The sequence below is a fragment of the Scyliorhinus torazame genome, chromosome 22 (assembly GCF_047496885.1).
Source record: "Scyliorhinus torazame isolate Kashiwa2021f chromosome 22, sScyTor2.1, whole genome shotgun sequence".
Taxonomy (NCBI): Eukaryota; Metazoa; Chordata; class Chondrichthyes; order Carcharhiniformes; family Scyliorhinidae; genus Scyliorhinus; species Scyliorhinus torazame.
The window spans coordinates 99,555,393-99,578,132 of NC_092728.1; the positions used below are offsets into that span (position 1 = coordinate 99,555,393).

The window sequence follows — 22,740 nt, forward strand, 5'->3', positions numbered from 1 at the left end:
AGAAGTAAATCTATGCATGTTGAAAAATACAGTTCCTTGGTGCTGACTAATATATATTTGGACGGATTTGTGTGAGGTGGTTTGTATTTACATTCGGATCTCCAACAGAATTTTTTTTCTCTCCAGAATGATTTGCATAGAGCCATTCAGAGGACACAGTCTGCCATGTCTAATCAAGTTTCAATATTGATCTGTACCCTTGTCTGCCTTGTGTTTACTGGGTGAGTTTTCTTTTCATTAATTATTGGATATATTTCTGGACATATTAATTATTGAGGTTTCTTGCTGTTGTGGTTTGGTAACATTTTTATGACAGTGGGAATAATTAGAGGGAAGATAATAAGACCATAAGACATAGGAGCAGAAGTAGGCCATTCGGCCCATTGAGTCTGCTCCGCCATACAATGAGATTTTTTTTTTAATGTTCCAATTAAGCGGCAATTTAGCGTGGCCAATCCACCTAACCTGCACATCTTTGGATTGTGCAGGTGAGACCCATGGGGAGAATCTGCAAACTCCACATAGACAGTGACCCGGGGCCGGGATCGAACCAGGGTCCTGGGTGCCATGAGGCAGCAGTGCTAACCACTGCGCCACCGTGCCAACCCAGCCTTGAATATACTTAAAGACCCAGCCTCTGCAGCCCTCTGCAGTAAAGAATTCCACTCCTTACTCTGAGATTATGTCCTCTGGACCAAGACTCTCTCACAAGGGGAAACAACCTCTCAGCATCTACCCTGTCAAGTCCTCTGAGAATCCGATATGTCTCAATACGGTCGTCTCTCATCCTTCTAAACTCCAGTGAGTACAGGTCCAATGTCTTCAACCTCCCCTCATAAGAAAATCCCTCCACGGGATCAACCTAGTGAACCTTCTCTGGACTGCCTCCAATACCAGTGTATCTTTCCTTTGCAAAGAGGACCAAAACTGTTCACAGTATTCCAGTGTTGCTAAAGTCTTGGCAGAAAGATTCCTGGGACCACTTTTAACAATCAAATGTTGGAATTCCTGACATGCAGCACTCCCACCACTGGTGGCGCTCTGGGGTGAGTCGCATGGATCTGCCTGCAAATTTCTCCAGCGACAATAAACTCAGCTCAAAGAGATATCCATGGACAATGTTGTCGTGTTGGGTGTTCTGGTCTACAAACAGGTCAACACTGCTGGAGATGGTGTAACTCTATTTTATTAACAACTCAACTGAAATAACATACTGTAAGCTTGGGTACGTGCATTACCAGCTTATCTGTGGACCCTGTCCTATCACTATCTAGGTGAGGCACTCAGCACATGGTGAATGTCTGAGAGGCAGGCTGTGATCTCTGAGCTCCGAGCTGGCTGCTACTAGAATCAGCGGGAACTCTGGTGTTCCCTGTCTTTATAGTGCGTGTGCTCTCACTGGTGATTGGCTGCGATGTTGTGTATGCTGATTGGTCCTGCTGTATGTCCATCAGTGTGTCAGTGTGTGTGTGATTGCACCATGATATGCTGATGTAAATAAATAAAGTGCAGTGAGTGTGTCTGATCATGTGTGTGCATTATTTACATCAATATGTACATGTGGCTATGCTATATACACGGGAAGGTGCCAGGTGCAGAGGAAAACTATGTTACACCAAGAACGAAACAAATGCTATTAACAAACGATGAAAAACTCTGAAACAGTACGGCAGAACAAGTCAGTGAGTCCAATAGCGCAAGGTTTATAAATCAAGTCTTTGGGGTGGGCGACGAATTTGGGTTGACCGCCTCAAGGGTGGTTCAGGATCCACCGGCTGAGGAATGGGCCGGGCCACAGTCGAGTGAGGAGGAGGCAGGGTATCCGGAAGCTCAACAAAGTCCATGTCAGGGACAACAGGAGGGCGTGGCACCGGTGCAGAATTTCATAGCAAGCGTGGAACCAGACGAGGGGCACGCCGATTGCGGCGGCGAATGGAGCCATCAGGCAAACGAACCAGAAACGAGCGGGGAGCCACCTGTCTAAGAACGTCAGTGGTTGCCGGCTAGCCACCTTCCGGAAGATGTGAGCGGACATGATCTCCAGGCACCAGGGCAGAAAGATCAGTCGACCGAGCACCATGAGCTGCCTTGTGTTGCTCACGCTCTTGTTGCATCCGCCGAAGTACCGGAGTATGGTCGAGGTCTGGGACATGAATGGACGGCACAGTGGTCCTGAGGGTGCGACCCATGAGCAGTTGGGCCGGCGATAGGCCCGTGGACAGTGGGGTCGAGTGATAGGCCAGCAAGGCGAGGCAGAAGTCAGATCCTGCATCAGCAGCCTTGCAGAGGAGCCTTTTTACAATGTGGACGCCCTTCTCTGCTTTGCCATTTGACTGAGGGTGCAGGGGACTGGACGTCACGTATGCAAAGTTGTATGCACTAGCGAAGGAAGACCATTCCTGACTCGCGAAGCAGGGGCCATGGTCTGACATCTCATTGAGCGGAAAGCCGTGGCGAGTAAAGATCTCCTTACAGGCCCGGATAACAGCCGATGACGTGGTGTCATGCAGGCGTATGACCTCAGGATAGCTGGAAAAGTAGTCGATGATGATGATGTAGTCCCTGCCGAGCGCATGGAACAGGTCCACGCCCACCTTCGATCAGGGGGACGTGACCAACTCATGGGGCTGAAGGGTCTCACGTGGTTGTGCCGGCTGGAACCGCTGACGGGCAATTGAGCACAGTGTTGGCAATGTCCTCATTTATTCCTGGCCAGTATACAGCCTCTCAGGCCCTCCGTCGGCACTTCTCAACGCCGAGATGGCCTTCGTGCAGCTGTTCTAAGATAAGCCGGTGCATGCTGTGTGGGATCACGATGCGGTCCAGCTTCTGGAGGACACCATCCACGACTGCCAAGTCGTCCCGAATGTTGTAAAACTGTGGGCAATGTCTCTTGAGCCACCCGTCCATCGTGTGGCACATCACACGTTGCAGAAGGGGGTCAGCCGCAGTCTCACGGCGAATGTGGGCAAGGCGTTCGTCAGTGGCCGGCTAATTGGCAGAAGTGAAGGCTACATATGCGTCGACTTGGCAAACGAACCCGTCTGGGTCGGACGGAGTGTCGACTGCCCTGGACAGAGCGTCTGCTATGATCAGGTCCTTACCCGGGGTGTATACAAGTTGGAAGTCGTACCTCCGGAGTTTGAGCAGAATGCGCTGGAGGTGAGGGGTCATGTCATTAAGATCCTTTTGGATGATGCCAAACAGTGGGCGATGGTCCACTGTGAACTGAGGAAGGCCATACACATAGTTGTGGAACTTGTCAACGCCAGTCAACAGGCCTAGACACTCTTTCTCAATTTGTGCATAGCGCTGCTCTGTGGGGGTCATGGCACGTGACGCATAGGCGACTGGGGCCCATGATGAGGCGTCATCTCGTTGCAGGAGGACCGCCCCAATGCCGGATTGGCTGGCGTCAGTCGAGATCTTCGTCTCCCTTGCAGGATCGAAGAACACCAGTACCGGGGCGGTGGTAAGCTTGACCTTGAGCTCCTCCCATTCACGCTGGTGGGTGGGAAGCCACTGGAATTCAGTTGTCTTCCTGACAAGGTGCCGGAGAGCTGTGGTGTGGGAAGCGAGGTTAGGGATGAATTATCTCAGAAGTTGACCATTCCTAGAAAGCGTAGCACCGCCTTCTTGTCTGTCGGCTTCTGCATGGCTGCGATGGCTGCCACCTTGTCGGCATCCAGCCGCACACCCAACCGGGAAATGTGGTCCCCCAAGAACTTGAGCTCAGTTTGGCCGAAAGAACATTTGGCTCTGTTAAGGCGCAGGCCCTGGTCCCGTATCCGTTGAAAGACACGTTGGAGGTGACTGATATGCTCCTGCGGTGTGGGAGACCAAATAATGATATCGTCCACATAGACGCGCACCCCTTCGATGCCCACCATCATCTGTTCCATGATGCGATGGAAAACATCAGAGGCCGATATGATTCCAAATGGCATCCTATTGTAGCAGTATCTGCCAAATGGAGTGTTGAATGTACACAGCTTCCTGCTGGACTGATCCAATTGAATCTGCCAGAAGCCCTTTGTGGCATCAAGCTTGGTGAATATTTTTGCCCGAGCCATCTCGCACGTGATCGCCTCACGTTTGGGTGTAGGGTAATGTTCCCTCATTATATTGCAATTTAAGTCTTTCGGGTCAATACAGATCCGGAGCTCGCCGGAAGGCTTCTTGACGCACACCATGGAGCTGACCCATGCAGTTGGCTCCGTCACCCGGGAAAGCACTCCTTGGTCCTGAAGGTCCTGCAGCTGCTGCTTGAGGCGGTCCTTGAGGGGTGCTGGGACCTTGCCAGGCGCATGAACTACCGGGGTGGCATCCTGTTTGAGCAGGATTTTGTATGTGTAGGTCAGTGTACCCATGCCCTCGAAAGCATCCTGGTTGTGAGAGAGGATTGAGTTAGTTGCGCCCTGAATTCCGCATCTTGGAAGTCAGACGTGTCTTCTGGAGAGAGAGAGTGTATTCGCTGAATGAGGTGGAGGAGTTTGCACGCCTGTGCGCCGAGCAGAGAGTCCTTTGAAGAGCCCACAATCTCGAAGGGTAGGATGGCTTTACGCGAGTTGTGCGTCACTTCGAGTTGGCACGACCCCGTGGCGGGGATGACGTTGCCATTATAGTCGACCAGTTGACAGATGGATGGAAGAATTGCTGGTTTGACCCTCAGGGTTTGAAATGCTGACCATGCGAGGAGATTTGCGGAAGCACCAGTGTCCGGGCGGAATGTGATCTGGGATCGGTTGACCGTCAGGGTGGCACACCACTCGTCGTCCGGATCATGCTGTGCACCGATAGCGGCTGGTGCGTTCGACTCGGGGACAGCTTGTTCTTGTTGATGACAGCAATGCGGAAAGGCTCCCTGTCTTCAATGTCACTGGTCTGTGTGATGTCGGGATCGGACTCGGTGAACGTGGGTAGAATTGCCCGAACATCTCTGCGAGGCTGGTTAAACTGCTGCAAGTTGGCAGGCTGAGCTGCTCGACAGCAGGCAGCATAGTGGCCAAGCCTGCCACAGCGTGGGCATTGTCGCGCTTTGGCCGGACATTGCCACTTTAAATGGGCAGAGCCACAGTTGCCGCACGTCATGATGTCAGTGCGTTCGTTGCGCCACCGCGCATGCACGTGCGGTCTTGCGTAGTGCACGCCTGCGCATCGCGTTCCTCCGTGTCAATGTCCCCTCTTTTGGCGCGTACAAGCGTGGTAGGCCTCAGAAAGCGCGCGAAATGGCCGCCCTCCTCCGGGCCGAGGGCCTGCAGGTACTCGATCGTCTGGACCTGCTCTGTCTCGTGGGGCCCCTGCCGCGCCGTTTCAGCCGCCTGGATGTGTGAGTACCGGCTGGTGGCGTTCTCTTGCAGGACGCATCTCGATGGCCGTCGCTAGGGTGAGTTGCTTGATTTTAAGGAGCTGCTGGCGCAGGGTGTCCGACATGACCCCGAAAACTATCTGGTCGCGGATCATGGAGTCAGAGGTGGGCCCATAGCCGCAGGACTACGCGAGGATGCGGAGGTGCATTAAATAAGACTGGAAAGGCTCCTCCTTACCCTGCAGGCGCTGCTGGAACAGGTACCTATCGAAGCTTTCGTTGGCTTCAACGCTGAAGTGTTCATCAAATGTTAGGAGCACCGTCTTGTATTTGGTTTTGTCCTCGCCGTCCGCGAATGTCAGGGAGTTAAAGATGTGGATGGCGTGTTGCCCTGCCGTGGAGAGAAGAAGGGCAATCGTCCTGGTGTCCGATGCATTCTCCCTGTCTGTGGCCTCTAGGAAGAGCTGGAAGCGCTGTTTAAAAAGCTTCCAATTCACCCCGAGATTGCCAGCGATGCGTAGCGGCGGCGGCGGGTTGATGTTCTCCATGCTGTAGGATGGCGGATTGCTGATAAGTTGCAGGTAGGTCTCACAGGGGCTAGTATGCGTCCACTCCTGGAACCATGTCGTGTTGGGTGTTCTGGTCTACAAACAGGTCAACACGGCTGGTGTAACTCTATTTTATTAACAACTCAACTGTAATAACATACTGTAACTTTGGGTACGTGCATTACCAGCTTATCGGTGGACCCTGTCCTATCACTATCTAGGTGAGGCACTCAGCACATGGTGAATGTCTGAGTGGCAGGCTGTGAGCTCTGTGCTCTGAGCTAGCTGCTGCTAGAATGAGCGGGAACTCTGGTGTCCCCTGTCTTTATAGTGCGTGTGCTCTCACTGGTGATTGGCTGTGATGTTGTGTAAGCTGGTTGGTCCTACTGTATGTCCATCACTGTATCAGTGTGTGTGTGATTGCACCATGATATGCTGATGTATATCATGACAAATGTCATGTGAGATTCATGAGCGCGCATGCACATGTTTGTGATATTTTTAGCTATGGATCTTTGAAACTGGTTGTAGGCAATGAAACCTCCAAGGGTTCTTATTTAATAAATGACAGAGGATTTTATTCCCGTGAAGAAGTAGTTTGTTCCTGGATGGCAGTCATAGACAACCAGTCAGTTCTAGTTCTGTAATTAATAGAATTATTTCAGCTCCGGAAATGTAACTATTTACGACCTTTGTGGAAGAGATTCTTTTGCCGATTCCTCCTTCTTTAAAAAAAAGATAGCACAGTGTGAAATGTTTCTCAATATATTGACATGATCAGTTTGATCACAACAGCCGGCTGAGAAACTGATCAACAATTTATGCCTCGTCTGTGCTTAGCTGTGTTGCTGGGTGTCTGGTTATTTTGAGTTCGGCAGGGGGACAGAAAAGCCACTGATTGGGATTTCCTGGTGCTGCTCACCGCGAGACCCTAAATTCCCACCCAAGATCAACAGACCTTTCCATAGTCTGTCAAATATTCCTCCTGCGGGATGCGATACCCGAGGCTGGCGAGATCAGAAAATGTACCCCGTCATTTCTGGTCCTGATCGATGTCTACTTCCCCTCTCCGTCCCTGTATGGACATTGAGAAGATGACATTGGAATAAGACCAGAAAATGCTGGAAATATTCTGGCAGCATTGAGTCAGAGAGACATTATGCCATTACAAAAGGAGGCCATTCATCCCATCAAGTCCATGCCATCACTCTGTAGTCAATCCCATTCCTCTGCTCTATCACGTAGCTCTGCAAGTTTATTTCCCAAGAACCATAAGAACATAAGACATGGGAGCAGCAAAATTAGGCCATTTGACCCATCGAGTCTGCTCCGCTATTCAATCATGGCTGATATTTTCTCATCCCCATTCTCCTGCCTTCTCCCCATAACCTCTGATCCCCTCATTAATCAAGAACCTATCTATCTCTGTCTTAAAGACACTCAGTGATTTGGCCTCCACAGCCTTCTGCGGCAAAGTGTTCCACAGATTCACCACCCTCTGGCTGATGAAATTACTCCTCATCTCTGTTTTAAAGGATCGCCGCTTCAGTCTGAGACTGTGCCCTCGGGTTCCAGTTTTTCCTACTAGTGGAAACATCCTCTCCTCGTCCACTCTATCCAGGCCTCTCAGTATTTGGTAAGTTTCAGAGATCCCCCCTCATCCTTCTAAACTCCATCGAGTACAGACTCAGAGTCCTCAACTGCTCCTCCTATCACAAGGCCTTCATTCCAAGGATTATTCTTGTGAACCTCCTCTGAACCCTTTCCAAGGCTAACACATCCTTCCTTAGATACGGGGCCCAAAGCTTCTCACAATATTCCAAATGGGGTCTGACTAGAGCCACAGAATTACATCCCTGCTCTTGTATTCTATCTTGATATAAATGTTAACACTGTATTTGCCTTCTCAACTGCCAACTGAACCTGCATGTTGACCTTTAGAGAACCCTGAAGTAGGATTCTTATGTCCCTTTGTGCTTCTGGTTTCCTAAGCCTTTTCCCATTTCGAGAATAATCTATGCCTCCATTCTTCCTACCAAAGTGCATAACCTCACACTTTTCCCACATTGCATTCCATCTGCCACTTCCTTGCCCATTCTCCTAGCCTTTCCAGGTCCTTCTGTGGCCTCTCTGCTTCCTCAACACTCCCTGTCCACCACATTTGCAATCATTAATTGTCTCCGCTTCCACCAGCCTCCTAGACAACGAGATTTAGGTCATAACCACTCACTGCATAGAAAGATTTGTCATAATATACGCACAGGTATATGATGGTGCACAGACAGGCAGTGATTGACACACAGGATGACCAGTGAACACACAGAACACAGCAGCCAATCACCAGACAGGACACAACCACTATAAAGCCAGAGGGCACTAGTTTTCCCGCTCTCTTGGGATCCAGCCTCTGAGACAGTCAGAGCCTGTGAGCAGCAACTAGAACATACACCATGTGGTAGTAAGATAGTCTGGTCAGGTTCACCTCAGGTCTCCAGTCAACTGAGCATAATGTCAACCCACAGTTAAAGTATGTTTAATAGTTAAGAGTTCAATAAAATCGAGTTGCATTTCTTCAAGTGTTGGAAGCCTGTCTCTCTCACTGCTGCAGTAAACGCAGTCCTCGCAGACCCGGCATACCCAACACATCAAGATTCTTCCTCATTTGTCTTCTCCAGCCCCCCCTCCCCCCCACCCCCCTCACCCACACCCCGCAGCACCCCCCCCCCAACCAATATCTCTTGTTCAACATCTTAAATCCACGCCCTCTAGTCCTTGAACCATCAGGTAATGGGAGCAGCTTTTCTTTGTCAATTTAATCTAAATTGTCATGATCTTGTATACCTCTATCGCAACGAACAAGCCCAGCCTCTCCAGCCTAACATTTTCGCTCAAATTTCTCATCCTTGTAACTATTCGGGAAAATAAACCCTCCCTGTACCCTCTCAAGGACCTTCACATCCTTCCTAAAGTGTGGTGCCAGAGCGGGATGGTGCCAGAAAGCTGTGGTCGAACCAGCGTCTGTGGAAAGAAAATCAAAGGCTGGGATTTTCCAGTCCCTCCCACCATGCAACGTGACCGGAGATTCCTGCCCAAAGTCAAATAGGCCTTTGGCTGGACCATCAGATTTTCCAGTTCTGCCCATAATGATTCCTGCTGAGGGCGGGATGGGAAAATCTTGGCCATTTCAGGTCAATGGACGTTCATCAGAAGTCTTCTGATGGAAGGTCAGTGATCTGAAGTGTTAACTCTGTTTCTCTTCTCCTCAGATGATGCTAGTTCCCCATGAGAAGTTTCAGTATTTCCTGTTTTTATTTCAGATTTCCAGCATCCTCAGTATTTTGCTTTTATGAAGATACAGTCGAGTTTAGCCATGATATCTTTCAAGGTCAAATTGCTTGAGGCCACCTAATGTCTAGATACAAACCTTAGAAATGATTGCTTGGGTGATTACGTTGCTTCCCAGTATAGTCAAACAGAAGGCTATAATTTAGTAAATTGATATGGAGATGCCGGCGGTGAACTGGGGTGAGCACAGTAAGAAGTCTTACAACACCAGGTTAAAGTCCAACCGGTTTGTTTCGAATCACTAGCTTTCGGAGCACAGCTCCTTCCTCAGGTTTCACGGCCTCAGGTTTCACCTGAGGAAGGAGCAGCGCTCCGAAAGCTAGTGATTCAAAACAAACCTGTTGGACTTTAACCTGGTGTTGTAAAACTTCTTACTTTAATAAATTGGAAAACATTGATCAATCTTTAACTAGAATGAATCTGACTATTCAATAGCTTTATAATGAGTGCACATTTTTTGCCCATGTCTTGTTTAATGCTATTTACCACGTCTTGCACTGGTTCTATTGCCTCATTCATGATGAGTAAAATCCAGCAATTTTAAACTTAAAGACAATGCAAGTCTCCCAGCCCAGTATGTGTTGGGTTACTTGGTTTCACATATTTCTATATAATACTAATGCTGTGCTCAGTGTAAATCATTGAAAGAAGAGCAGCGGGCACTGACAACAAATTATCAACACAATGGGCGTCATTCTCCGACCCCCCGCCGGGTCCGAGAATCGCCGGGGGCTGCCGTGAATCCCGCCCCCGCCGGTTGCCGAAGTCTCTGGCACCGGATATTCGGCGGGGGCGGGAATCGGGCCGCACCGGTTGGCGGGCCCCCCCCCGCTGGATTCTCCGGCCCGAAAGGGCCGAGGTCCTGCCGATAAATTGCCTGTCCCGCCGGCGTGGATTAAACCACCTTTTGAACGGCGGGACAAGGCGGCGTGGGCGGGCTCTGGGGTCCTGGGGGGGGCGCGGGGCGATCTGGCCCCGGGGGGTGCCCCCACGGTGGCCTGGCCCGCGATCGGGGCCCACCGATCCGCGGGCGGGCCTGTGCCGTGGAGGGCACTCTTTCCCTTCCGCCTCCGCCACGGTCTCCACCATGGCGGAGGCGGAAGAGACTCCCTCCACTGCGCATGCGCGGGAAACTGTCAGTGGCCGCTGACGCTCCCGCGCATGCGCCGCCCCTTAGATGTCATTTCTGCGCCAGCTGGCGGGGCAACAAAGGCCGTTTTCGCCAGCTGGCGGGGCGGAAATTCCTCCGGCGTCGGCCTAGCCCCTCAATGTTGGGGCTCGGCCCCCAAAGATGCGGAGCATTCCGCACCTTTGGGGCGGCGCGATGCCCGTCTGATTGGCACCGTTTTGGGCACCAGTCGGCGGACATCGCGCCGTTTCGAGAGAATCTCGCCAAATAAATATTTATAATCTGGCCAAGAGTCAGGAAAGCTCTGAATGCCGTAAGAAAGAGCGGTGTGGATTAATTCTATTGGCAGAAAATTAGTGTTACAAAACTAGTGTACAAACTGGGAACGGATAGCAGTTTACAGGACACCCCTTGGGGGCATGGTAGGACAGTGTTTAGCACTGTTGTTTCACAGCGCCAGGGACCCTGGTTCGATTCCCGGCTTGGGTCACTGTCTGTGCGGAGTCTGTACGTTCTCCCCCGTGTCTGTGAGGGTTTCCTCCGGACGCTCCGGTTTCCTCCCATAGCCCAAAGATGCGCGGGTTAGGTGGATTGGCCAAGCTAAATTGCTCCAGAGTGTCCAAAGGTTAGGTGGGGTTACTGGTTACTGGGATAGGGTGGAGGTGTGGCTTAAGTAGGGTGCTCATTCAAGGGCCGGTATAGACTCGATGGGCCGAATAGTCTCCTTCTGCATTGTAAATTCTATGATTCTGTATGCAAACTCTTGATATAATGTATTCCCAATGCAGGAAAGTATCTAGGGTGAATGCAATTACACCACGTTGGCTTCAGGCTTGAAGCAAGTCCATCAAAAATGGCCATCTTCTCAGTGACTGAATCTCAGTTATTTCGACTCTGCCTTTTGCCAGCATTTAGCGAGATGAGTATGAAAATGTGATAGGCAGTTCTTCAGGGTTGATGGAGAACGCTGTGTTGCTTCCCCTTCCCTGCAGTGGCCTGAGTTGCTGGGCGGGCATGAGTCACGCTGTAGTGCAGCAAGGTTGTTCCTCCCTGCTGACACGGCACAAATGGAAGTCAATTTACAATTGATCATGCATGATCTTGCCACAGGTTACAGAAGAGGAGGCGGCCCTCATAACCTGCTTATCCTGTAGAAACCTTTCTGCTAAGAAACTGAGAGCCAGACAGTAAAAATGTAAAGCACTAACTTACATTTCTATAGCGCCTTCAACATCGTAAAATGCCCCACTGTGCTTCATAGGAACATTGGAAAATGAAATATGACACCAAGTCATCGCAGGCGGTTTTAGATCGAATGACCAAACGCTTGGTCAAAGAGGAGTGGCTAAAGGACGTCGGCGAAATAGAGAGGTGAAGATGTGCAGGGAGGGTATTCAAGGGTTTAGGGCCTTGGCAACTGAAGGCGCTGCCACCAATGGTGGAGCAATTGAAATCAGAGAACAAATGGGAGATTTGGATTTGATTTATTTGGATTTGATTTATTGTCACGTGTACCGAGGTACAACAAAAATATTGTTCTGCATACAGTGCCGATTGTCACATTGTCAGAAATGTAAAGAATTGCAAGGGTGAATGTAATGTCTAAACACACCACTAGAGGGAGCTAGAGGTACAACTATATAAGGCATTGATGCTAAGCCTTGTGGGTGAGAGGTTGAGGAGAAATCTAGAGAACAAACTGAAGGAAAGATATTGTGAGTGAGAGCAGACTATAGTCAATGTAATAGTGTAGAGATCAGTAGTAGATGAGTGTAGATTATATGTTTATTATCAACTGTGTATTATATGGGAATAAGTGTCAAATCCAATTAAGTAGTGTTAATAAATTTATAGCTTTGTTCAATTTAAATCTATTTGTGGTGTTTATGAACATTACACCAACCATCTTAAAATTGGCCACACAAAGAACACCACACAGATAGATCGTGGCCAATCCACCTACCTTGCACATCTTTTGGGTTGTGGGGGCGAAACCCACGCAAATACGGGGAGAATGTGCAAACTCCACATGGACAGTGACCCAGAGCCGGGGCAACAGGGCTAACCCACTGCGCCACCGTGCTGCCCTACACTCCTGATTTATGTCTCATAGATGGTGGGGGGGGGGGGGCTTTGGGGAGTCAGGAGGTGAGTTATTTGCTGCACAATTCTCAGTCTCCAATCTCCTGTTGTAGCCATAGTATTTATGTCATTTGTCCAATTACGTTTCTGGACAATTCTAAGAACCAGGATCTTGATTCTGGGAATTTTGAATCACAAACAGCTTCCATAGCACCCTAACAATGGGAGACATTGCATTGGGCGGGATTCTCCGGCAGTGGGGCGGGGGGTGGATCCAGCCCATCAATCCGAATTTTCACAGCCTGTGTTTCTGATCAGCAGAAACCAAGCCAAGCATTTCCAATTGGCTTTGCTGATGCATATCCCAAAGCTTTGATGCTTGTTGGGAAAGTCACTGTGGTAGAAATTGGTCTTGGGTGTTAGTGCAGCTGCCGTATGTTACACATCACTCCTGATATTCAGTTTCATTGACGCCAGTGGAGCCAAATATTGAGCTCAGTGTAGTATGGGCAACCAATTAGACGTGGGTGAATTTGCTGAATGACCCAAGACCCCACTGAGTCTGAAAAGCAACCTTGTTTCTCTGCTTGTGAATTGCTGATGATGTGAATGAAAATACCATGCATATTTGTGGAGCACTTTCTTTCTCTGCAGTATCTCGCACTCTCTATTTAGTGTTAAGTACAGATTAAACTGCAGTGCTTTATTTACGATGACTCATACTGCAGTAGTGTGAACTTTTCATTGACTATTAGCGGTATGCCATGTGATGTTCACGTCATAAAGTTGGAACACAGGCTGGGTAAGGAGGACACTCCATCTGATGATGTAACCCATACCCATCGCTTGTGCTTCAGGTAGGCTTGTGACTTGAGCTTTAATTGCTGCTCTTGCTACTGACTAACATTGCAATGCCTGCTGCCACCAAGCAGAAAATGGAAGTCAGACGGTCAGCTCCCACTCTGACCACTGCCGCATGGGAGATTTCGCCAACCGCTTGTGTCATCACCTGTCCCATTGTGACCAGGTGCGAACGGGTGAAGTGGCTCCCCACTATTCAGCATGTCCAGCCGGTCACAACAAGGGGTTAAGTCTCTTTTTCAGGAGGAGAGGCCTTTTCCAACTCATAATGTCTTTTACTATTTAATCTGTGAACAATAAGGAGCCAATCAAAATAGGGTTTTCTTGACTCAAAACAAATGCAAATTTATTAACCACTCAACCGAGAAAAGAATAAAAATATGGGGCGTCATTCTCCGACCCCCTGCCGGGTTGGAGAATCGCCGGGGGCTGTCGTGAATCCCGCCCCCGCCGGTTGCCGAAGTCTCCGGCACCGGAGATTCAGTGGGGGCGGGAATCGCGCCGCGCCGGTTGGCGGGCCCCCTGCTCGATTCTCCGGCCTGGACGGGCCGAAGTCCCGCCAATAAATTGCCTGTCCCGCCGGCGTAAATTAAAGCACCTATTTACCGGCGGGACAAGGCGGCGCGGGCGGGCTCCGGGGTCCTGGGGGGGGGCGAGGGGCGATCGGACCCCGGGGGATGCCCCCATGGTGGCCTGGCCCGCGATCGGGGCCCACCGATCCGCGGGCGGACCTGTGCCGTGGGGGCACTCTTTCCCTTCCGCCTCCGCCACAGTCTCCACCATGGCGGAGGCGGAAGAGACTCCCTCCACTGTGAATGCGCGGGAAACTGTCAGCGGCCGCTGACGCTCCCGCGCATGCGCCGCCCCGACATGTCATTTCCTCGCCAACTGGCGGGGCAACAAAGGCCGTTTCCGCCAGCCGGCGGGGCGGAAATTCCTCCGGCGTCGGCCTAGCCCCTCAATGTTGGGGCTCGGCCCCAAAGATGCGGAGCATTCCGCACCTTTGGGGCGGCGCGATGTCCATCTAATTGGCGCCGTTTTGGGCGCCAGTCGGTGGACATTGCGCCGTTTCGGGAGAATTTTGTCCCTGATGTCAAGCATTCGGCCCTCCTGCAATAATTAGGGTGCCCGTTGCACAGGGGCACGCAAACACAGGTACACATACACACACACACATACAAACGCACACGCACTCACATACACACACACACACATACATACACAGAACACAGAACATACAGTGCAGAAGGAGGCCATTCGGCCCATCGAGTCTGCACCGATCCACTTAAGCCCTCACTTCCACCCTATCCCCGTAACCCACTAACCCCTCCTAATCTTTTTGGACACTAAGGGCAATTTATCATGGCCAATCCACCTAACCTGCACGTCTTTGGACTGTGGGAGGAAACCGGAGCACCCGGAGGAAACCCACGCAGACACGGGGAGAACGTGCAGACTCCGCACAGACAGTGACCCAGCGGAGAATCGAACCTGGGACCCTGGCGCTGTGAAGCCACTCTGCTATCCACTTGTGCTACCGTGCTGCCCATACACACAAACATACACACACCCGCACACACATACAAACACACGCACACACATACAAAGTCAGACGCATGCACACACACACCAACGTGTATCAGAAATAAGCGGAATAGGGTCCAATAAAAAAAATATATGGTTAAGTGTCCTTTGAGTGTCCTTGAGGGGTAGATTTTAAACATCCAGCTGATTGAGGTTAACTCAGTTCTTGGATGCAGCCAGATGTAGACACTCCTATTCCAAAAGAGCGATGGGGAGTGTGGGTGGAAGAGAGGGAGCCTGTTTCCTCTGCTAAAGACTTCCTGGGCACTGCCTACGTCACTTGCCATCTCTCTCGTGCCTGAGCTTTGCCTTCAACTAATTCACCCATTGTGTATTTCCAAAAGGTTTTGGGTGGGTCTGTCTGTGGCAGCCATCATTTGAATATCCAGCACTGTGCTTTCTCAATCTGTTACACATTTTGATGGTTGTCTGAATTATAGGAAACATCGCTCTCTTCACTCTCCCTTTGAGGGCGATTTGTTGGTTTCTCACTTTTAGCTTGGAGTGTGGGCCTTGCATTTTAAAGCAGTTTTCCCTGGCTCTGTTCAAATTGCAAAATCGCCAGTCATTTGAAAGTTGAAAAATCATATTATCGAAAATAAAGGGTCACAGCCTCGTGACAGTTCAGAAACATTGGGTCCCATCCGCTGTCCACCCCTTTCGCTGCTCCTCCTCGCGTCACCTCTGCGAGGGGTAGTGCGGTGGTGGGAGGGATGCAGTGAGGGGAAGCAGAGGCAAAGAGGGGAGGGGGGGAAGAGGAAGCAGTGAGGGGACAGGGTGAAGTGCGGAGGTGTGAAAGAGTGCTCGGGGCCACAAACGAGGGGCTAGCAAGGGGCTGTGGGCAGGAGGAGAAACCAGAATAGAGCCAGGTTTTCTTTCCTTTGTTCATTTAACTGTAGGCAGTTGCGTGGGATGTCGCACTCATTGACGTCACCAACACTGCGTCAGCACATGTGCAGGAAATCCTCCCTCCCTCCCACCCCGAGTCTCGCAGCATTAATAAATGCAGCCCTGAACTGATTCCCTCCCCAACACCACATCACAAAATGTAGAACTAAACTGAGGAGGCAATTGGTGGGGAGAGAAATCGGATTTTAGAAAATCAGATTCTGTTGTTATTTGTTCCACAACAGCCAGCGAATAATGTTCAAACCTAAAAATACACATGCCGGTGAAATCTTTTGTCTGTCATTGTGTAATTAAGGATGTTAGAACAAGTGGAAATTCTCCCAAGCGTTGTGCAATTTACATATTGATAAAATATCTTTGCAAGTCGCACTTTGGCCCAAGACACCGCCCTGGGGAGATCCTGCAGTGATATCCTGGGACTGAGGTGATTGCCCCCCAACATCCACAACCATCTTTCTTTGTGCGAGGTATGCCTCCAGTCAGTGGAGAACGTCCTCCCCATTGTGTCCAGTTTTGCTAAGGCTCCTTGATGCCGCACTCGGTCAATTTTCATAGATTTTCATAGAATTTACAGTGCAGAAGGAGGCCATTCGGCCCATCGAGTCTGCACCGGCTCTTGGAAAGAGCACCATACCCAAGGCCAACACCTCCACCCTATCCCCATAACCCAGTAACCCCACCCAACACTAAGGGCAATTTTGGACACTAAGGGCAATTTATCATGGACAATCCACCTAACCTGCACATCTTTGGGCTGTGGGAGGAAACCGGAGCACCTGGAGGAAACCCACGCACACACGGGGAGGATGTGCAGACTCCGCACAGACAGTGACCCAAGCCGGAATCGAACCTGGGACCCTGGAGCTGTGAAGCAATTGTGCTATCCACAATGCTACCGTGCTGCCCTTATTTGGTTAAATGACGCTTTAACATCGAGGGAACTGCTGCCACTGTGTGTACCGTCTGCAAGATGCATTAACTCGTCCAAGGCTCCTTCAACAGCACCTTCCAAACCTGCAGCCTCTACCTTCTGTAAGGACAAGTGCAGCAGATGCATGGGAATGCCAGCCCTTGCAAGTTCCCCTCCAAGCCACTCACCATCCTGACTTGGAGCTGTGTCACCGTTTCTCCAAGGTCGCTGGATCAAAATCCTGGAATTCCTTCCTAACAGCACTGTGAGTGTACCTACACCACGCGGACTGCAGCGGTTCAATAGGTTGGCTCACCACCACCATCTCGAGGGAAATTATGGATGGGCGATATAACTTCTCACCTAACCAGCCACACCAACGTCCATGAAAGGTTTTAAAATACCTGCATTAATCTGACCCCGCACTTGTTCATGGCACTTAGTAGTTCCTGTCAGAATGAGTGAAAACAGTGTACAGGTAAGAACAGTCTAGTCACTTCAGTGCTAGTTCACAAGCTCTAATTATTTCCTCCCAATTAACTGTCCTATTTATTATGCAGCAGCAGGATTGTACTTGAGACTTGATCTGTGCTAATTTATGTCAGAATTGTGGATTTTACCAGGAACTCCGAAGTCTATTGAACGCTTTGACAGTTTACTGAACAATTAAAAGAGAAAAAAAGAGGACGTGTCAGATTTTGTTTGAAAGGGGTGTGCGCCGTTAGATTTCTTCCTGCACATTTCGGTTTCAAAATGTATCGCTCGCACAGTTGCGAGGTGCGAGCTGCTAACAGCCTTGGCCTGGGCAACTGGAACCTTATTGGGAAAAACCGCGGGGGGGTGACTCAGTTAGTGCGTTGCATTGGGCGCAGATTTGTGGGCGCCGTGTGATTAGCGGGAGAGGGCAAAATCGAGGTTTGCACCGGCCACGAACCGTTTAGCGATTCACCCGGCCCGATGCCAAGTTCTGGAGCTCGCTCACAAGTGGCGAGAATATCACTCACCCTAATTCGCATTCATTTCAATCTCATTAACGAGATTGAAGTTGACTGCAGCGGCCCCCCCGGGAATTACCTGACTCCCCAGCGGGGTGTCACGCGGGCGTCCTTTAGTGCTCCTTTTCGCGAGCGTGAAACTGGCGCGATGGCTGCTGAGGGGGAAGTGAGGAGGTGAGTAGCTATTACTGTTTTCCATGTAAATAATTTTGCCAAGTGAACAGAGCTGCTTCTCAGCAGAGCAGCGACCCGTAGGGGTGAGTGCTCCGTTGGGAGGGTGTGGGAAGACTGAGGCGCGTGGGGTCACGTCTAGTCAATTGCTATTGTATATTCTCTTTTTGCACTATGTTAATGTTCACTCTATTTTGCTGTGTTAGGATTATTGCTATTTATTATGAAAAACTTTGCAAAACTTTAATTAAAAAAATATTTTTTTAAATTATTGTTTTCCAGCATGTAGCTCAAGGGCACTGGAGCTGCTGCCTCAATGCTTGGGGGTGCACGGGGTGGGGGGCCCTTCAGAGGGGCTGGGGTTGTTTGGGGGGGGCGTTCCAGGTTGGAGGGTGATCCCTGGGCCGGGGGGAGGGGGGGGGTGAGGGATTTGCGCCCGTGAGGTTTCAAGCCATCTTTAAATATTGTGGAGACCCATAACTGGGGCAACCACATCTGCAGCCTGTCTGTCCCACCAAACTCTCCCAGGACAGAGCCCTGCTGTGGTTTCTATCCCGAAAGTCAAATTCACTCCCTTTGACTGTGAGCAGCCTCCAGCTTCACAGCTGAAGGCTATTTGAAATGAAGAATTAGCCTTGTTAGTTGTGAGTGCACTTCATGCACCTGAACTCTCAAGTGCCTCCTCGAAGGCACGGGTGCCAGGTCCCAGAGGATAAATAGTCCACTGGATGTCCAGCAAACCATTGATGCCTGAACACCTGAACAGTGTGCCTGAACTCACAGAGCAACAGCACCATAGAGGCAGCTGTCAACAATCAAACACTGAAGAGCAGGGCTTCAGCTCTGTGGATCTTCTCGCGACTAAAGGGTAAGTGTGTGGGTGAGCGGAGGGCAGCTAAGCACGTCCTCCCTAATGATCCCGTCAGAGGTCTGGGGGCTCAGGGCTCCTGATGTGGTTGGGTGTTTGTGAAGAGCAAGGTATGCCAGCACAACTGCTTCGCTGGATGGCACTCGAGAAAAGGCGGGACAGTCATGGTAAGGGTGGGGGAGGCTTGGGGGAATCGGAGGGTCCCGGAATGGAAGCTTTAACTGAATGTTGGTCTCCCTCCAATTCCTTCCAGATAAAACTGTTTTCTGGAATTGATTCCATTGAGACTTCCCTCTCGTTGCTTGTGGCAGCCGAGGTGGGCAGATGCCGTAGAAGGCAGCAGCGAGAAGCAGGCTGGAAGTGGCACCCCATGTGCAGGGGGTCATTGCACACCCTGAATACCTCGGGCGGAGGAGGGACCCACAGATGGGGAGGCCATCGATGGCCCAAGCTGCACAGGCATCATAGTCATTCGATGTGCTGATGGACACCATGTGCCGCAGAAGACGACTCCGTCTCAACAAAGAGACAATATAGCACACGTGCCATGTCTTCGCGGACATGGTACCCCGTGGAGGAGGACAACCACTCCCGGTGGCCATGAAGGTTACTGCAACATCAACATCTGGGTCATTCCAGGGCTTGAGTGCGGTCCTGTGTGGAATTTCCCAATCTTCCGCCTACAGGTGCATCCGGGAGGTGACAGATGCTCTGAATGATGGGCATCAAACTATATCAGCCAGGTCCTCCAAGATGCCTGGACTGCAGGATATGCCGCCATTGCCGGATGCCCCAGGTCCAGGGGCCATTGATGGCATGCATGTTGCCCGGCAAGCTCGGGGCATCAGGAAGTGCCCTACATTAACAAGAAGGGATTCCATTCCCTGAATGTTTGGATCGTGTGTGACCACAGCCTCCATATCATGCACATTGGACCAGCTACCCTGAGAGTGGCATGACAGTTACATCCTGGGGTACTCTTCGATCCCTGGTGTTTTCGAGGACCACTCCAGAATGATGCGTTGGCTCATAAGGGATAAGGAATCCCCACTTTGGTCATGGCTGATGACACCGGTGCAGAGACCTCAGACCGAGGCAGAGGCCTAACACAATGAGGCGCACGTTGCCACTCATGCTGTCATTGAGCTGCTGAAGATGCAGTTCCGATCCTAGATCACACTGGTGGTGGCTTGCAGTGCACGCCCCAGAGGGTCTCCCGCTTTGTGGTGGTCTGCTGTGCCCTCCACAATCTGGCACAGCAGGGGGGGGGGAATGCTGGAGAAGGATCGCAAGAGGAAGCAAAGGGACATGCGGCCTCATCTGAGGAAGAGGATGAGGAGGTCCAGGAGGGGTGGAGGACGAGCACGAGGGGGAGCACGGTGGGTGTACTTACACCACACGGACTGTGACCCTTAGTTCTGGATGTCCCCAACATCGGGAACATTCTTCCCGCACCTAGCCTGTCCCATCAGCATTTTATATGTTTCTATGAGATTCCCCTCTCATTCTTCTAAACTCCAGTGAGTACAAGCCCAGTCGATCCAGTCTTTCTTCATATCTCCGTCCTGCCATCCCGGGAATTAGTCTGGTGAACCTTCGCTGGACACCCTCAAGAGCAAAAATGTCCTTCCTCAAACTAGGAGACCAAAACCTCACACAATACTCAAGGTGTGGCCTCACCAAGGTCCTGTATAACTGCAGCAAGACATCCCTACCCCTATACTCAAATCCTCTTGCCATGAAGGCCAGCATGCCATTAGCTTTCCTCACCGCCTGCTGTGCCTGCATGCCGACCTTCAGCGACTGTTCCACCATCACACCCAGGTCTCGGTGCACTTCCCCTTTTCCTAAACTAAAAAAACAGGATAATTTACCCGTTCTTAATGGGGAAGTTAACAGATAGTGTGTTATATTGAAGTTAGTCTCAATGTATTGTCCAGCAATCTGTCTTTGACTTGGGACTGTGAAAATTCTTTTGTCAGAGCCCAGCCAGTCTGTGTTTATGCTCCACAGGAATCTCTTCCCATTCTTAATCTCATCTTCATCTAGTCCTTCTATTCCTGTCTCCTTCATGTGTCAACCTAACTTCCCATTAATTGCACCTGTGCTATTTGCGTCAACCATTTGCGTGATTGTGAGTTCAGTGCTCTCTGAGTAAGGCCTCCTCGTTCAGGTACCACGCCCTAAGACGGCATTGGCAGCCATGAACCTCCAGTAGATTGGTCCATGTTGATGTTTGGAAGTGGTTTGCCATTGCCTTGTGCACTGTGGCTGACCAGGAGTCTCTCCTGTTCTTAACCACCTTCCCCAGGCTGATAACCAACTTTGAGCCATTTGTGACCATCAAATCCTGGGATGGGGCTTGAACCTGGAGCTTCTAGCTCAGAGGCAGGAACATTACTCACTGTGCCACACGAGCTCCTTTTCTGATTTGGGCACTCACGTATTTGAAATAAAACTGCCAGTGAGGGCCATCAGGCCAGCTTTATGTAAGTGGGGGCTGGTTTAGCTCAGTTAGCTGGTTCGTGAGCAAGGCCATGAACGTGGGATCAATTCCCCGTACCGGCTGAGTTTATTCATGAAGGCCTCACCTTCTCAACCTTGCCCCTCGTCTGAGGCCCGGTGGTCCTCAGGTTAAATCACCACCAGTCAGCTCTCTCCCTCAAAGGGGAAAGCAGCCTATGATCATCTGGGACTATGGTGACTTTACCTTATGCATTGCACTGCTGTGGAGAGATCTTGACCCTCACCCAGGAGCACATATTGGGAATGATGAGCGCATTCCCCAATTAACAGATGGAAAGTCATCCACTATGAACTGATATGGGCAGCACAGTAGCATAGTGGTTAGCACTGTGGCTTCACAGCGCCAGGGTTCCAGGTTCGATTCCCGGCTTGGGTCACTGTCTGTGCGGAGTCTGCACGTTCTCCCCGTGTGTGCGTGGGTTTCCTCCGCGTGCTCCGGTTTCCTCCCACAGTCCAAAGATGTGCAGGTTAGGTGGATTGGCCACGCTAAATTGCCCTTAGTGTCCAAACAAAAGGTTGGGCGGAATGTGGCGACTAGGGGCTTTTCACGGTAACTTCATTGCAGTGTTAATGTAAGTCTACTTGTGACAATAAAGATTATCATTATCTGCCCTCCCAATAGGTTAGACTTCTTTCTAGAAGCAACATAATTGTAAAATTGACTGATTTATATTTATCAAAAGCCTAGAGATACACTGTGTAACTATAGGTGTAGATTTGTCACTGCCTCTGCCTGGCATCATCCAGCCACTCAAACTGACAGGTTTGCTGTGGACCGGTTGGACCACCCACAGATTACATTGTTCCTGATGTGCTGTGTGTGATTAGGTTTGAATAGGCAGCATCCCAACAGAATAGCTAAAAATGTTGCAATTAATTAGATGGGAAACAAGTTTGTTCGCCCAGGAATGATTATGCTCACATTGCACACATGAATCACCAGCATCAGCCACACTCTCGAGCGACCTGAGAAAGCGCAAAAATGTAATTAGCTCGGGTAGACACTGGAACTTGGGAGATCTTCGTCTGTCGTTTTGTTCAACTGTGACATTGGAATTCACTCCTGGGTGCAAAGCAGGCTTTTTGTCATTTCTCCTCCCTTCCCCACCTTGTGTTCTCTCTGCCTTCTCTCCTCCTGCCCTGGTGATCATTTTGTGCCCAGACTGCTCTTCAAAGCCAGGGGGGTGGTAAGGAAATGGGTATGCCTTCCTAGGGACCTGTAGCAACAGAATAAAGACAGTGACCTCCAGAAAAGGAGGAGCATTTATTTAAATATTTATTTTAAAAATCCAGGTGCCCCACAATCATAATCTAACCCCTTGGTAGAGTTGGGGGACAAGTGGTGTCAAATTGTAAATTCTTGTTTCATTGTACTGCCAGTAAACCTTGTGCAGTAATGAAGGGGAGTAGGATGCTTGACATAATTTACTCCTAATCATCTAAGCTAAAATAAAAATGCATATACCTGCATTAAGTAAATAAAACTGATCCCTTGGCCCGGATG

General features: G+C 50.3%; 1 protein-coding gene across 4 annotated transcripts in view; it reads left to right on the forward strand.

The window, feature by feature from the left end:
• Window positions 1-22,740, forward strand: part of kcnt1b (potassium sodium-activated channel subfamily T member 1b) — a 531,773-nt gene that overhangs the window by 365,297 nt on the left and 143,736 nt on the right. For all 4 annotated transcript variants that reach the window (XM_072488719.1, XM_072488721.1, XM_072488720.1 and 1 more), the window contains one exon: window positions 127-221. In XM_072488719.1, coding sequence (XP_072344820.1) covers window positions 127-221 — 95 coding nt within the window. The remainder of the gene's footprint in view (window positions 1-126; window positions 222-22,740) is intronic.